Source organism: Ruditapes philippinarum, unplaced genomic scaffold, assembly GCF_026571515.1.
Source record: "Ruditapes philippinarum isolate M1 unplaced genomic scaffold, ASM2657151v2 ctg576_1_1_1_1, whole genome shotgun sequence".
Lineage (NCBI taxonomy): Eukaryota > Metazoa > Mollusca > Bivalvia > Venerida > Veneridae > Ruditapes > Ruditapes philippinarum.
The window spans coordinates 72,035-88,117 of NW_026866451.1; the positions used below are offsets into that span (position 1 = coordinate 72,035).

General features: G+C 32.5%; 1 protein-coding gene across 1 annotated transcript; it reads right to left on the reverse strand.

Annotated features, from left to right (window-relative positions):
- Nucleotides 1–3,863: 3,863 nt before the first annotated feature.
- Nucleotides 3,864–15,898, reverse strand: LOC132732517 (uroporphyrinogen decarboxylase-like). The gene is made up of 10 exons (XM_060718964.1): nucleotides 15,743–15,898; nucleotides 12,719–12,824; nucleotides 12,156–12,241; nucleotides 11,669–11,767; nucleotides 10,792–10,953; nucleotides 10,030–10,191; nucleotides 9,154–9,291; nucleotides 8,487–8,518; nucleotides 6,625–6,691; nucleotides 3,864–5,549 (listed from the first exon to the last, which is right to left on the reverse strand). Exons 1-10 carry the CDS (start codon nucleotides 15,767–15,769, stop codon nucleotides 5,385–5,387), a joined length of 1,044 nt encoding a protein of 347 aa, XP_060574947.1. The 5' UTR covers nucleotides 15,770–15,898; the 3' UTR covers nucleotides 3,864–5,384.
- Nucleotides 15,899–16,083: the final 185 nt, after the last annotated feature.

The window sequence follows — 16,083 nt, forward strand, 5'->3', positions numbered from 1 at the left end:
GCTTACGTCGCCATATGACCTATACTGTTTCATTGACTCGTTGTGACGTAAAACTCAATAAAACAAACAAACCATACAAAAACTTTTAAGGACATTTATCATATTTGTATTTATAATATTCATATTTATGATATTATATTATTAGGAGATCAACTTTAGGAAATAATCAAATTTCAAATGAAACTTTTGAATACTAAGTCACTCTGGTCTTAAATTGACAAAATATTGCATTCACCATTGTCACAATTTTACATATATTATGTGTTGTGAAATTTCTATGTGATTAACTTCGGGTTAAATATATTTGTTTTAATTTATGACTTTACTTCAATTAGTTGTTGTTTGCTTAATTATTTCACATGCTAATAACACTGTATTTTTACAGTCAGCAGATTTAAATATTTTTATCTATGGATCAAAAACTAGGTCTCCAGGTCAAATTAGACAAAATCTTGATGACAATATACAGTCAAACCTGTGTTAAAGACTACTTCTGAATGAAGGCCAGTCTTTGACAACCCTTCATTAATTATTAAGAACAAATTGACCTCCAGATAAAGACCACTTGTTTATAAAGGACATTATGGCCTTTGTTCACAGGGTTAACTATAGACTGCAATTTTAATAATTTCTAAATAAAACTTACTAATTGTCTCCCTTGAATGCTTTGTAAATCCAATTTTAAAAGAGATCTTCATTCTGAGGTCAGAAATTAGTATCACCCATTAATCCTTGTTTAAACCTCTCAAAGTATTTGTTTTATTCTCAGTAAACTTTGAATATTTGACATCTGGATTAAAAACTATGTAAATCACATAGATCAAAAGAAAAGATATGTTCTAATTTGATCTTTATTTGCTATAGTTTTGATTATTTTAAGTGCTATTTTAAGTTTTGGAGATTATTGTTTACTTTGTAATAAGTTATGTATATGTAACTGTAACACACAAATGTTATTGAAATGTATTTGATCATTTTCTGTGTTTACATTGGAATACACAATATAAGAATCTTATAGTGACTGCCAGAAGAGACAGGAATATTATGCATGACAGTAACTCTGTACAGTGGTAACTAGGCCACTTAACATTTACCCAAAAGCCAGATTTATTGTCTTAATCACAGCCACAGTAATCTTTTTCTTAAATGTAAATCATGTTTAAAATAGTTTTTTTTCTTATTGTAGCTTATGAATTTACTGTCAATGCTTAAATGGTTAGGACCTTAACATGTTACATGTTGCATGCAACACAAGTGACTTTTGTTAGTTTAATTTATTTCAAATTTATGTTCAAATATGTTTGTGTATATCAAATTTTGATATTGCTATAATGTATTTAATAATAAAATGTTTGCTTCAAACAGATTTGTTTCATTCAATATTTCAATGTAAGTGGAAAAGGAAAAGATGTTGAAACAAAAACTAGAAATGTGTCTATAGGACATGGGTGCCCCCACACGCCACTGTTCTGTCAATCTTATGACTGTAGGTCAAATATTTTTTGGATTACATGTGCCACAAGTTGAAAACTAAAAATCTTTTACTAAGTTAAGGGCAAGAACTTTACAAATACTGAATAAATCCACAAGCAAATCCCAAGGTGCATAAGTACACAAGTTGAAAATTGCAAATTTTTACTAAGTCGAGGGCAATAACTCTAAAAATACAATATAAATCCAGACGAAAATACCCAGGTGCACAACTACACATGCTGATCAACATTCCTGTAAAGTTTCATGACTCTAGGTCAAATACTTTTTGAGTAACGTGCGACACAAATTGGAAATTTTTATTAAGTCAAGGGCAATAATTCTAAAAATACTGAATAAATGCACATGAAAATACCCAGGTGCACAACTGCACGTTCTGATCAACATTCCTGTTAAGTTTCATGACTAGGTCAGATACTTTTTGAGTTACGTGCGACACAAAAGAGAACGGGCGGACAGACAAAGGTAAATCTAAATGCCCGCCACTAAAGTGGGGGCACAACAAGTGACATTCAGAGCCAGGTAAATTTTGACTGATAGAAGTAAGCTAGTGTTGGATTATTGAGCATCATGTGAAAAATCATTGAACATGCTACACCTTAACACACCTCCAAGAAGCCGCCTCCGTGGTCGAGGGGTTAGAGTCGATGACTTCTAATCCAGTTACCTCTCTGGCGTGGGTTCGATCCCCGGGAGATGCTTTGGTAGTTTAGCGCGGAGGAAGGTAGTCTAGTACTGGTGTAACTCTCCAGGAACGATGGTTAGGAAACTACCCGCCTATATGACTGAAATACTGTTGGAAAAAGGCGTAAAATGAAACAAACACACCTCCAATTAGTTTTGAAGCTTCCTATAAAGTTTTGATGAGTTCTAGTAAGTGATTGCTAAGAAAAGCTGAAAAATAAAGAAGCTGAAAAATAAATGCATTTAACATATAGATCACCAAGGTCAAGGTTATACCAAGTGGCAAAAATCTGTATTTTCATCAAATTCAAAGATGAAAACTGGCCTTAAAGGTGCTGAAAAAATAGGGTTTATTCTCGGCTTTTTCAATCTCAACCTGTAAATATAGATGGTACCATTAGATGTACCAAAAATATCTAAATTTGTCATCTCTTGTCTGTATTTTTGGCAAATTTGGAATTGAAAATGGGTCAAACATCTGTAGTTCATTTGTATTTTTTAATATATACTTACAATCGAAATAAAAACAGTAAATAAATTCATCAACTTATTACATATTTGCATTGTATTTAAGTTATGAAAGTAAAACAAGGATTCTAATAATGACTATTCACTTATTGTGAAGTTAAAACCATGACTTATGAGGATTGTTTTTTTAACTTGTTGTGAAATTGAAACCATGATTTCTGATGATTGTGCACCGCCTCCGTGGTCGAGGGGTTAGAGTCGATGACTTCTAATCCAGTTACCTCTCTGGCGTGGGTTCGATCCCCGGGAGATGCTTTGGTAGTTTAGCGCGGAGGAAGGTAGTCTAGTACTGGTGTAACTCTCCAGGAACGATGGTTAGGAAACTACCCGCCTACATGACTGAAATACTGTTGGAAAAAGGCGTAAAATGAAACAAACAAACATTCTGATGATTGTTCCCTTTTTGTGAAGTTGAATTCATGACTTATTAGGTTGGTTCACTTATTGGGAAGTTGAAACCATGACTAATGATAACAGTTCACTTATTGTGATGTTAAAACCATGACTTATAATGAGTGTTTACTTATTGTGAAGTTGAAACCAAGACTAATGATGATTGTTCATTTATTGTGAAGTTGAAACCATGACTAATGATGCTGATTCACTTATTGTGAAGTTGAAACCATGACTAATGATGATAGCTCACTTATTGTGATGTTGATTCACTTATTGTGAAGTTGAAACCATGACTTATGATGATTGTTCACTTATTGTGATGTTGATTCACTTATTGTGAAGTTGAAACCATGACTTATGATGATTGTTCACTTATTATGATGTTGATTCACTTATTGTGAAGTTGAAACCATGACTTATGATGATTGTTCACTGATTTATGTACTTGTACATTAGATATGTTCAAGGTTAAAATCATGATTCTATTTTGATTGTGCATTTAAACAACAGGTAAACATCTTTTATACAGATGTGAGACCATCATTTTGGTATAATTTGCTTAAACGTTGGGTATAAAAACGGGACCATGAAACTGATAGTTTGCTTATACAGATAAAACAATTATTCTGATAATGTCCTAGCAACTGTCAGGCATACAGATGAGACCATGATTTTGATTGCTTCAATGTTAGGTATACAGATAAAAACACGATTCCAACACTGATAGCTCAGTATCAATTCAGATAAACAGATGACAATAACATTCTGCTTACATTTTATTTTCATAAAGCACCATCATTAACAGCTGTCATAAAATATATCAATAAAAATATCTTTAAATTAACAGCATGAAACAGGTAGATTTGTGTATTCCATTTAAATAATAAACTATTGATAGAATCTTCGAAATGACAAATAACAATGTATATAAATGACTGTCTGTGTCTTAATTAAAGGGAAACAGTCTTGATAAAAGATACTCCACTGAGGTTTTTTTTTTACATAGGGGGACTGGAAATATTTTGATGAAGGTCCAAACCAATTACTTGTGTGCAAATTTTCAGATCATTTGCACCTTTCATTTTTCTAGAATAATGATAATTCTAATAGCACAAAACAACTTAAAAAGCATTTTAATGCTTTTAACCCAAATTGGGCTAAAATTAACTTAAAATATTACTTTTCAATTAATTCTGAGTATATATCTTTATCTTTTCCATACTTTCCATTTAAAGTGCCTCAGTTAATCAATGCAAGATTTTTTTCAAATTTTATGTTTTAGATTTTGGACCTCAGTGAAGCTCCTTTAATTAAAAATATGATACATTATATACAAAGTTCTCACATAACATATTCATCATTTTGTTTTATACTTAAATTATTATAACAGTAACTATAGTCATATAAACATTAAGATAAAACGTTTAAAAATTAAGATTATATTTTTCTGAACACATTCCTCTAAGGGGAAGGTCTATCAGGTAGTAATAAAATAATAACAAAATTTGTAAAGAACACTATATAAAGAGTAAAATGACCCACAATTATTATTCCAAATCTTGTAAGTAATAAATTGTAATATAAAAAAAAAATTGCAGCATGACCCGCATTTTTTCCTATTGAACATAGAAAAAACCAAAAGTGTGTGTTATTATGCAATAAAATTACTGTCGACGTTCTATATTTAGACATGTGACGTAATCATTATACATGTGACATAACCACTAAAAATGCAAAATGTTGAAAATAATCAGGCCCAATCTAGCTTAATATCAGGTATGGAAGCATTTATTTGTTGATGTCATGTTACAATCGAAATATATCCAAATCTGTGAGCTACGCCCTCGTGATATAATCCTCGCATCCTAACTCCAAACAGTGATTTTATTGAGCGATAAAATCACTAATTGGGATATATTATATCTTAAATAATTTCCACAGACAGTCGTCAAATCTACTCGTAAAATAGATTAAAAACATCAATCTTTGTACTGTACACACAACTAAATAAAGGGTCACCTTATATGAAAGAGGGCCATTTAAGGAAAATTAGTTAATTACTATGAAGTTTAAATGACCCAATGATTTACGAGAAAATGATGTGCAGAGAAAAACTGGGCAGAAGAAGACTCTAGGGTGACCACAATAGCTCACATATTGTGCTTTGTTGTGCTAAATAAAACTAGAGAAAGAAATACTGATACATTGTATATTTAGACACTTGATTTAATATATGTTTGATTGAGGAATGTACATATAAATTACAGCTAAAAATCATGTGTATGTTAAGACGATGCATTTATTTCCTCGGAATACATATGTACTGCGTCAACAAATAGTCCCACATTGTCTGGATTAACATCTTTATGTACACCATGTCCAAGATTAGCTATATATCTCTGTGTTCCAAATCGTTTTATCATTGTCTTCACAGCATTCTTTAACTCATTCTGAAATGAAAAGTATTATACTAAAATATTAAAATTTGTAAATGATAAGAATTTTTTTTTTTTGGAGTTTAATTAAAAGTCATATCAGCAATGTAAAGGTCATATAGCAACTTTTCAGCTTTACTGATGGAGGAAAACCTAAGCTGGCCCTATGTGCATAAATACAGGCACAAGTGGGCACCCAGGTAGATGAGCTTCCTCATATGAAATAATCCAAGGTCCCTGAAGAGATTCGAACCAAAAATGGTGATTTGAAATTGGCAACCATAACCACTCAGCCATATCAGAGGCCCCACTAAAAAATCTACAGACTGACTGGAACTGTGTCTAAAATACACATGTGCCTTGAATTTTTCCCATTTGTTTCATACATTTATACATTTGAATAAGGTTTGATTATTTTTGTCAGTAAAAGGGGCATAACTCTGAATAAAGGTAACCCAAGAGTTATGAGATCTATACCCATCATAGTAAAATTCACAGAGAACAAGTGTGTGAAGTTTACAACCCATTCCAATCAAAAGTTTTGGAGATATCAAACAACAAGAACTTCACCAAAGTGTGATAGTGTCGCCGATGTTGAGGTGATTACAATAGCTTTACCTATTCTTTGAAGTTGAACTAAAAATGCATGGCAAGATTTTCAGGATTGATGTATAGAAAACAGAATATGTACATGCTTCAAAAAGAGGAGACATAAAAAAGCTGAATACCAAAATATAAGTTTTTCTACTGTTGCAAGTAAATTTGTTTTATCTCATATGACTATCTCTAAAGGATTATCTTATTGGGATTAGGAGACTTCCTTGACAAAGATTTGAGCCGCGTCACGACAAAACCAACATAATGTGTTTGCGACCAGCATGGATCCAGACCAGCATGTAGCTCATTAACAGATACATCTCTGATAAAATTATATTGTTCTGCAGATGATGCAACTTTATTCTCAATTCATCTGTGTATTCTTTTATTACAAACAAACATCTTGGTAAGACCAAGTTTTTCATAATGTCTTTACTCGACAGTAATAACATTAAACCTTCTTGTACAGAATATAGAATAAGAAACAACTCACTTCCTGGCTATATAATAAACAAGGATCAAAGTTCCCCTGTAATGTAACATGCTTCCCAGCTATTCTCCTAAAATAAATAATAAAAACAGGAATGAAAAATCAATATAAAAAAGACATCCTGAATTTGTGAAATAAAGAAAATTATTTTTCCCATCAAAATTAAAGATTAAAAACTACTTAACACTAGTTATTAATTTCATATTTAAATTTAACATTAAAGTTGACTGGGACTGGAGACAAGTGTTCAACAACAAAAAATCAGTTTTACAAAAAATTGAAGTCATTTTTTTAAAAATTAGACAAAATTTTTATTAAAAATTATTTTTTATTTATAAAACCTTTGGGGTGTAGGTTTTTAAAGGTCCATCCAGGATACAACATCTAGCCCCTATTTGACGATCATTATGGCAAAAAGGGATCTTTTTCAAATACCCCTGAAAACAAATAAAAATTACAAGTCATATTGTGTTCGTGTTATACAAGCATTAACAAACGCCACACTTGGGGTAATTTCCCCCGCATACCACTTTTTCAGAAACAACGGCCAAAAGCCAAGGGAAACCCCCCCTGCCAAATCTGAGGGTTTCTAAGCCAGTGCATTGCTAAGTTATGTATTTTCAGCTTCAAATTTTGAAAATGTCAAAAATCAATACATTGAGACAGGACATTTTTTTAGAATCTTAAGTTATTGGGCGGACAAGCTTTTTGAAGTCAAGGCCCCTGTGACCTTGACCTTTAACCTGGTGACCACAAAATCAATAGGGGTCATCTACTAATCATGACTAACCTCCATTCCAAATATGAAGACTGTGGGTCATAGGAATCTTAAGTTATAGGGAGGACAAGCTTTTTGAAGTAAAGGCCCCTGTGACCTTGACCTTTGACCTGGTGACCTCAAAGTCAATAGGGGTCATCTACTAATCACAACTAACCTCAATGCCAAATATGAAGACTGTGGGTCAAAGGAATCTTAAGTTATAGGGCGGACAAGCTTTTTTGAAGTCAAGACCCCTGTGACCTTGACCTTTGACCTGGTGACCTCAAAGTCAATAGGGGTCATCTACTAATCATGACTAACCTCCATGCCAAATATGACGACTGTGGGTCAAAGGAATCTTAAGTTATTGGGCGGACAAGCTTTTTGAAGTCAAGGCCCCTGTGTGACCTTGACCTTTGACCTGGTGACCTCAAAATCAATAGGGGTCATCTAAATAAATCATGACTAACCTCCATGCCAAAATATGACGACTGTGGGTCAAAGGAATTCAAATCTTAAGTTATTGGGCGGACAAGCTTTTTTTGAAGTCAAGGCCCCTGTGACCTTGACCTTTGACCTAGTGACCTCAAAATCAATAAGGGTCATCTACTAAATCATGACTAACCTCCATGCCAAATATGACGACTGTAGGTCAAAGGAATCTTAAGTTATTGGGCGGACAAGCTTTTTGAAGTCAAGGCCCCTGTGACCTTGACCTTTGACCTAGTGACCTCAAAATCAATAGGGGTCATCTACTTATCATGACTAACCTCCATGCCAAATATGACGACTGTAGGTCAAAGGAATCTTAAGTTATTGGGCGGACAAGCTTTTTTGAAGTCAAGGCCCCTGTGACCTTGACCTTTGACCTAGTGACCTCAAAAATCAATAGGGTCATCTACTAATCATGACTAACCTCCATGCCAAATATGAAGACTAAGGGTCAAAGGAATCTTAAGTTATTGGGCGGACAAGAAAAAACCGACGGACGGCCGGACAGCCGGACGGACGGACGGACGGACGGACAAGCTGATTCCAGTATACCCCCCTTACAACTTTGTTGTGCGGGGGTATAAATATAAAAGAAGTTTATACTGGTATGTACCTTTTAGGATTTGCTGGCATGTTTTCAATCATCTAATGTACGTAGCAATAGTAACAAGGCTATGCCATCATTATGTTAGCAAGCTTGCATATGAATACTGTATTTTCTAACTTAACACCATAGGAAGCTAACTTTTGAATCTTGAAATTAAAATACCCCAACTAAGGGAATATTTCTACATAATTTAAAGCATGGCAAATTGATTATAAAAATATCAAAGGGTTCACAGCCCATTTCTAAAAGATAAGCTATCAAAAGGCAAAAAGTCTCTATCTTTTTTATTTCAGAAGTTAATACTTGTTAAAGCCTTCAATAACATGAGTTTGTATGTAACTTAATGCTCTATGCATATACCATTGTAGGTGAGCATCGATCAAGAATACCATACATGTAATATTACTGCATGTTTGTATATCACTTATCATCAAATAATAAACTTTATACACAGTTGCTGTGTGTCAATTTATGAAGTCATTCCAAATTTTTCTGGAATGAAGGAAGTTTGCTTTATTATAAATTTTTATAAAAATTCTCGACTAACTTATATTGCTGTATATGAAAGTTTTTTCACCTAGTAGCTCATGATATACAATATATATGCAAACAACCATTTATAAAGTGCCATATAACCTGTCAAAAATAATAATATATGTAATTATTGACTCACCATTGGTACCGGCTCAATATGAGCCTCCAAAAGTTTTTCTTTCGTTCTGTAAGCAATGTCTTTAAGATAGGGTAACGAGAACTCAGCAAATTTATCTGGTCCCAATTCGCCTGCGCAGGAGTCAAATACTTGTAAAAGCTAAAACAAGTAGGATAAATGAAATTCAAAACATTTTTTAAAACAGAATAATGGTAAGTTACATGTATTTAGTTTTAGAATAAACTAATTTTTTAAAGTAAATAAGTTAAAAAATTTTTTTAAAGTTTATTTATTTTTTTTTTTTTTAAGTAGTTCAACTAAATTATCATAAGTGAAGAACACTTGTTAAATTCATTGTTATAACTCTAGACAAAAACTATAGAAATTTAACCACAATCAAAAAGCCATAATTCTGCAAAAGACAGGAGTCAAAATAGTCCCACATCATAACTTCATAAATTTTCATTACTAGTAAATATTCTGCTTAACAAACTATATAAAAGACATTATTTTATGAACATCATACAGACAAATATACATGGATATTAAGTTCAAAGTTTTGTCTTTTGGTTTTATTTTACAATGATTTTAACATGTGTTTGGCCATTTCTTGGTGTCTGTCTAATAGACTGGCTTTCCTAGATAATTAACCAGTTATGACCAATTTTTCTGCAAGTGACTGACTGCTATGTTTCATGATTTAAGAATTCATAAGAGACAAAAGACCATTAGACATTCACTAATGTTCGAGATCAAATGTCATGAAGAAATTTTGCCTTGCCTAAGGATCAAACCAGTGACCTCTGGATAACAAATTGATGCTCTCCCTATTCAGTGACAGATTTCAGGTTGCTGGAGGTATATTTTACTAAGGATCAACATGGTAGTTATAGTTACCTGTGCTCCAGCTTTTACTTGACCAACAAGATAATCAACAACTTTTTCACACAATAACTGTAGAAGTTCCCTGCTTTCATTAGGGTAGGTAACGAGCCATTTCCTTGCTTTAGGTAACGGTGAGTGTGAACCTCCATCTATCATAAACTTCATCAGTGTCCACTACACAATGTAAACAAAAAGACTATATATTATATAAGAAATAAATGCAGACTCGGAAGCATCAATCACAACAAAATTAAATGAAAATTGCAGACCTGGTCCGACCGAACCTGCACATGGAGTCACTTGAATATATGTACTTAACATTTTTATGTGCAGAGTGTTATTTTTCTTGGATAATGCATTCTCTTTGCATGAATTAAGACACGGTTGTTACATGTGAGTTTAAGTCTGGTTACACCTGTAACATTCACATTTTCCAGTACTTACATTGTATTCTTAAAACTCTTTTTTAATATCATAATGTCCAGTAGTGATCTGGTCTAACATTAAATACTTTTACCTCCAGGAACTGAAATTTATAAGCCCTGGCACATATATGCAGTCTGCCCAGGCTCTTTACTATTGGATGACCAGTTTCAATTTTTTGTCTTGATATCCCCAAAATTGATAATGGACTGCTTCAAAAATGGAAGCTCGCCAACTCCATTTTAGACATTCAGCAAGTTAAAGGCTCACCTTTATATATTTTAGTAGAGAAATTCTAAAAAACATAAGATTTTGTAGTAAAATTATCTCCCTTGAAGTGATCAAACTTACTGGTGCCCCGGAGAATCCGAACAGTGGACACTGTCCATTTAAGGCGTGTCTTGTCATAGTTATAGCATCAAATACATAACTCAAGTCTGTGCATACATTAGCATCCTTGTACAGTTTCTTTAAATCTTCTGGTGTTTCTAACAGGAAGTCAAATATAACACCCTGGAAAAAAAACGTACATATTCTTATATATATGGTAAATATTTCAAGCTATTATCATTAAACTAAACAGTTTAAACAAAAATAGTTTTAGATAAAACAAATCAAATAGTAGGATGACTCTTTAAAAGCTGGCCTGATACCAGCTAAAAAATGACATTCTTTTTAAGATATAAGATTCCCACAATGTCAATTGCTATTGAGCACCTCATTCTAAAAGATACATTTCAAAGTAAATAATTTTAAAATAAAATTGTCTTATAATACAGTAAATAAAATTTGAATCCTATTATTCCTATTTTACTTAAAAATGACCTTATTCCAAACAATTAAAGCAAAATAATAGAAGATTTATAAATTGTGTTAAAAATTGCAGATGTAAAGAAAAATTTGAAGAATAACTGGTTACAAATACCAGGGCTAGCGTTGACAGGAGCCTATGACCAATTTGGCTCATAAACAAGAGCTGTCTATGTGTTGGCAATGCCAACGCCAGGATGTGTACAATACCTTTTCCTATTCTTCAAATAGTCAAGCTAAAAATTTTTATTTAGTATTGGCTACAGAATTCAATGCTCTGAATATAGAAGAGTAGTCATCCTTATGGAGTTGCAAGGAAAATTGCCTAAAGGAAATTTTGGCAAGAGCTAGCTCTGAAACACTTATACACAATACATTTATCATCTGTAATAATAGATCAATGCAAACTTGACAATACCTTTCCTTCTACAACATCCACTCCCATCCCCAATACTTGTGGTATGACTAGGATATCTGAGAATATTATTGCAGCGTCTAGATTAAACCTCCTGATTGGCTGAAATTACAGAAATTTTATTGTCTTTATAAAACAAAATTATGACCAAAAAAACCCCTCCTGATTGGCTGAAATTACAGAAATTTATTTTCTTTATAAAACAAAATTATGACAAAAAAGAAACCTCCTGCTTGGCTGAAATTACAGAAGTGTATTTTCTTAAATAAAACAAAAATTATGACAAAAATAGAGGAAGTGTACAGCAATTAACTTAACATCACAAAAACATAATTCATAAAACTTAAGCGGAGGAATACTACATTAATTTTTTTATAATTACTTATTACTTATGACAGATGTTAATAATTGTGTAATAACACATAATCTGGATTGAGGAAAGCGAGAAAATGTCACTATGATTTCCAAATATCTTAGATAAGTTTTATACCTGTAGAGTGATTTCACATGCCATGCTAGGAGTTTTAACCATATCAAAGAACCCAACATTGTGTTTTGCTTTGAATTCCCCATATTCTGAAAATGTAAATATGCAGATTCATTAATTTCGATTCCGTAATATACATGTATATATAGGAACCCTGTCAAAGAAAAGAGGCGAGTATGAAGGATGGCCATACCAGCAACTATATAGTCAAAAACGGTGAATATCATTTTCAGTAAAAATTTAGCAGGTGTGATTTTATGCATTTAGTTGTCCTTAACTGTGGATTCGAAAATAAGAATACTAGAAAAGAAATACTTAAATGTGATTATTAAGGGTACAATAATAAAAGGTAAAGTTTCATATCATGCTTGTAACCAGTTCTGAAACTTTCACTTCACAGCCAATTTCTTTGTGTCTGAACGGAATTTCTGTTGCTGCACAAAGATCTGCTTTTTTTAACAATGACATGAAATGATGTCAAGTAAATATTTAAGGAATTAAATGGCAATATCCTGTTGTATTAATACTCATTGTGTACATGTATATAGTGGAATATCTTGACTTACCTGGTAAATACCTGCCAGCTTGCCTCATTAGCCATACAGGAACTCTTTCTGTCTTCTCACCTCTAGCAGCACGTAGAATAAGGTCATTGGTTAATGGCGGGAATGCCTACAATGTAAAAATTAGCAATTTTTTTAACAATGAAATTAACAATGATATTTTATATGCATATTTGAAATGGTCTATCAAATATGTAAACTTGCAGTTATAACTGGATAGATAAGGTATTTAGTACTAGATAAAACATCTTACAGTATTTGATCAGTTATTTACAAATATTTCATGTTTAATTTGGTGCATTTTCAAAATGGCGCCATTTATCAGTAAATTTTCTGAACAAGCAATCTGTTTTTCAACAGATTTGGCTTTTGGAACATTATTTTCTGAAACATATACATGTATCCTTTTTTCACAAGTTTAAAGATTTTTAAAGAATATCATGTCATTAGAATTTTCCTTTTTGCTCTTGTATCTAATTTTAGCCCTTTTCTTGTACACTTACCTAAATTAAGTATAGCAAACTATACCAATTTCTGCCGAGACATGTATACTTGTAGCGAGAAGGGTTTACATAGCGCCTTACACGACCATTCTAGTATTTGAAAGACCCAGATCATACATACTGATTAATCCCATTGTATTACCATATAAACAAGAGCTGTCGGTAGGACAGCACGCTCGACTGTTCTAAGTGCTTGATAGTAAAAGAGCCTTGATAATGTTAAATTTCTAAGTTCACAAAAGGGCTAATTTTTTTTTATAAATTCATGTGTGAAGTTTTAAATAAATATCTTTAATAGTTATTGAGATATGTAAAACTTGCATGTAAACATTAACCAGGAGACTAAGTAGAAAAGGGGATATGAATCAGCCTTAATGCAAGATAGAGTTATGGAACTTGGTCAGTGACATACAATTATGACCCTCAAATTATGACCCTAAGTACATGTGTAAAGTTTCAAGTAAATATCTTTGAAGACCTTTAACCAAAATTTCTAAGTTTCAAAGGGGCAAATAATACTGCAAATATTGCAGAGAGAGTTATGCAATTTTGCAAAATGATGTACATTGTTACTATAAAATAGTATTGTAAATTTCAATTGAATATCTCAAGCAATAATTGAGATATTTGACTTTACAAAAAAACTTTAACCAAAATTTCTAAGTTTCAAAGGGGCATAATTCTGTCAATATTGTAGGCAGAGTTATCCAACTTGTCAATCTGATGTACCTTGTTACTATAAATAAGTATTGTAAATTTCAATTGAATATCTCAAGCAATAATTGAGATATTTGACTTTACAAAAAACGTTAACCCAAATATCTAAGTTAAAAAGGGGCATAATTCTGTCAAAATTGTAGGCAGAGTTATCCATCCTGTCAATCTGATGTACCTTATTACTATAAATAAGTATTGTAAGTTTCAATTGAATATCTCAAACAATCATTGAGATATTTGACTTTACAAAAATCTTTAACCAAAATTTCTAAGTTAAAAAGGGGCATAATTCTGTCAATATTGTAGGTAGAGTTATCCAACTTGTTAATCTGATGTACCTTGTTACTAAAAATAAGTATTGTAAGTTTCAATTGAATATCTCAAGCAATAATTGAGATATTTGACTTTACAAAAAACTTTAACCAACGCCGACGCAGACGCTGACGCCGGGGCGGCTACAATAGCTCTCATATTCTTCGAATAGTCGAGCTAAAAAGGTGGCAGAAAAGACCAGGGCAGAACTTCTAGAACATGTATGACAAAATCTGAAGCCCTGATTGGAGGTGAAAAGTTGTAAGTTTACTCAGAAACTTCAGTTTTCTGTTTATGAATGTCATCAAGGTAGTATGCCCCTGGATGATGACTTAAATTAGGATAATCGCTAGCTTAAGGTCTTCAGCGTACCCGTTTATATACTATGACATGATGTGAACGCTGAAGACAACCCTGTTGGGAAAGTCCACCAATAATGGTGCCAGGAATCTGACATGCTCGTATTCATTCATCGAACATGCCATGAAGTAAAGAGAAACATAAACTACCTAATAGTTTCCGACAGGTAAAAATTTTCGCACTTGGCCGCCATATTGCCAAAATGTTTGACCACGTGATTACGAGATTGACCATTACGAACCCATGCGCATCCAATATTTTTATAAATTACTTTTTTTAAAGATATTGAAAAAAGTGATTTACTGACTTTTGTATTCAATAAAATTATAAGTACTAAAAAATTAATGAAAATAAATAAAAACATTATCTTGAATAAAAATATCGAAATCGTGTCAACAAAAGTGTTCTAAATATAGTACATGACTCTATTCTAATCGGTTCCCGCGAATGACGTCATACTAGGTCTTGCGTGGCACCTAAATGTCATGGTGTAATTGATGTTTTACAGTTAAATAGGCAATTTTAATGACGGTATTAATATTTTAATGCTTTAGTTGGTATAGAACGATCTTAAAATAATTGTTTTATCGTAAAATGCACAAGAATTGATTGGGTCAAGTGTATTTGCAAGTGAAAAATGAGGTTAAATCAACTTCTGTTATTATGGTTAGGTTTCGTAACGGGTCTAATCCAAAACTTTAATGCCGCATTGATCAGATGAAAAACAAAAATGTTAATTAGCTGCTTATAATGTTTTGGAAGCCAGAACTAGATAATCGCATGTTTACGTTTCCCTTATCCACAGAGGATAAACGAAATCTCTGTACCATAGGTCTTAAAATTCAATATGTACCATGTCACGTATCTTCATCTTTTTTAAGGAAATTGAATGTAGACCCCTTTATATACTTAGGTATCCGTACTTACAGATCTTATGTAAGCATCTTTTCACTTACAGAACAATATTTTTCCAGATGCCAGGTTAACTTTGTATTCTGCATACATTTCTTGATTAATCCCAAATGACAAATAAAAGCAACATTGGGAAGATATTCATTTACACTTTTGTGATGAAAAGTCGTTATTTCATGTAAAATAAACGAATAGAAACAAAGAAAACATTGAAAATATTTACCTCGGTTAAAGTCAGCTGTGTTGTCATTTTAGGCTTATAGAGTGACTCCCCCTGTTTTTACATCCGTTTAGCTGGTACTTATTTTAGCAATGAAGCTGAGACGGAAATGGGGACCAGATATATATTTGTTTATTGACAGGCGCATCAAGTTTCTGAGGTGTCGCATTGAAAGGGAATTTTAGTTGTAGCCCGGGGTGGTTAACTTGCATTTCATTGAATTTTGTAAATGCTTAAAATGTTTAATGTTGTTGAATTTGAATGAGTAACTTGTTTGAAGTTATTTATTCTTCAGTTTTTAATACTAATTAATGAATAACACATGATTATTGTCTGAGTGCTAT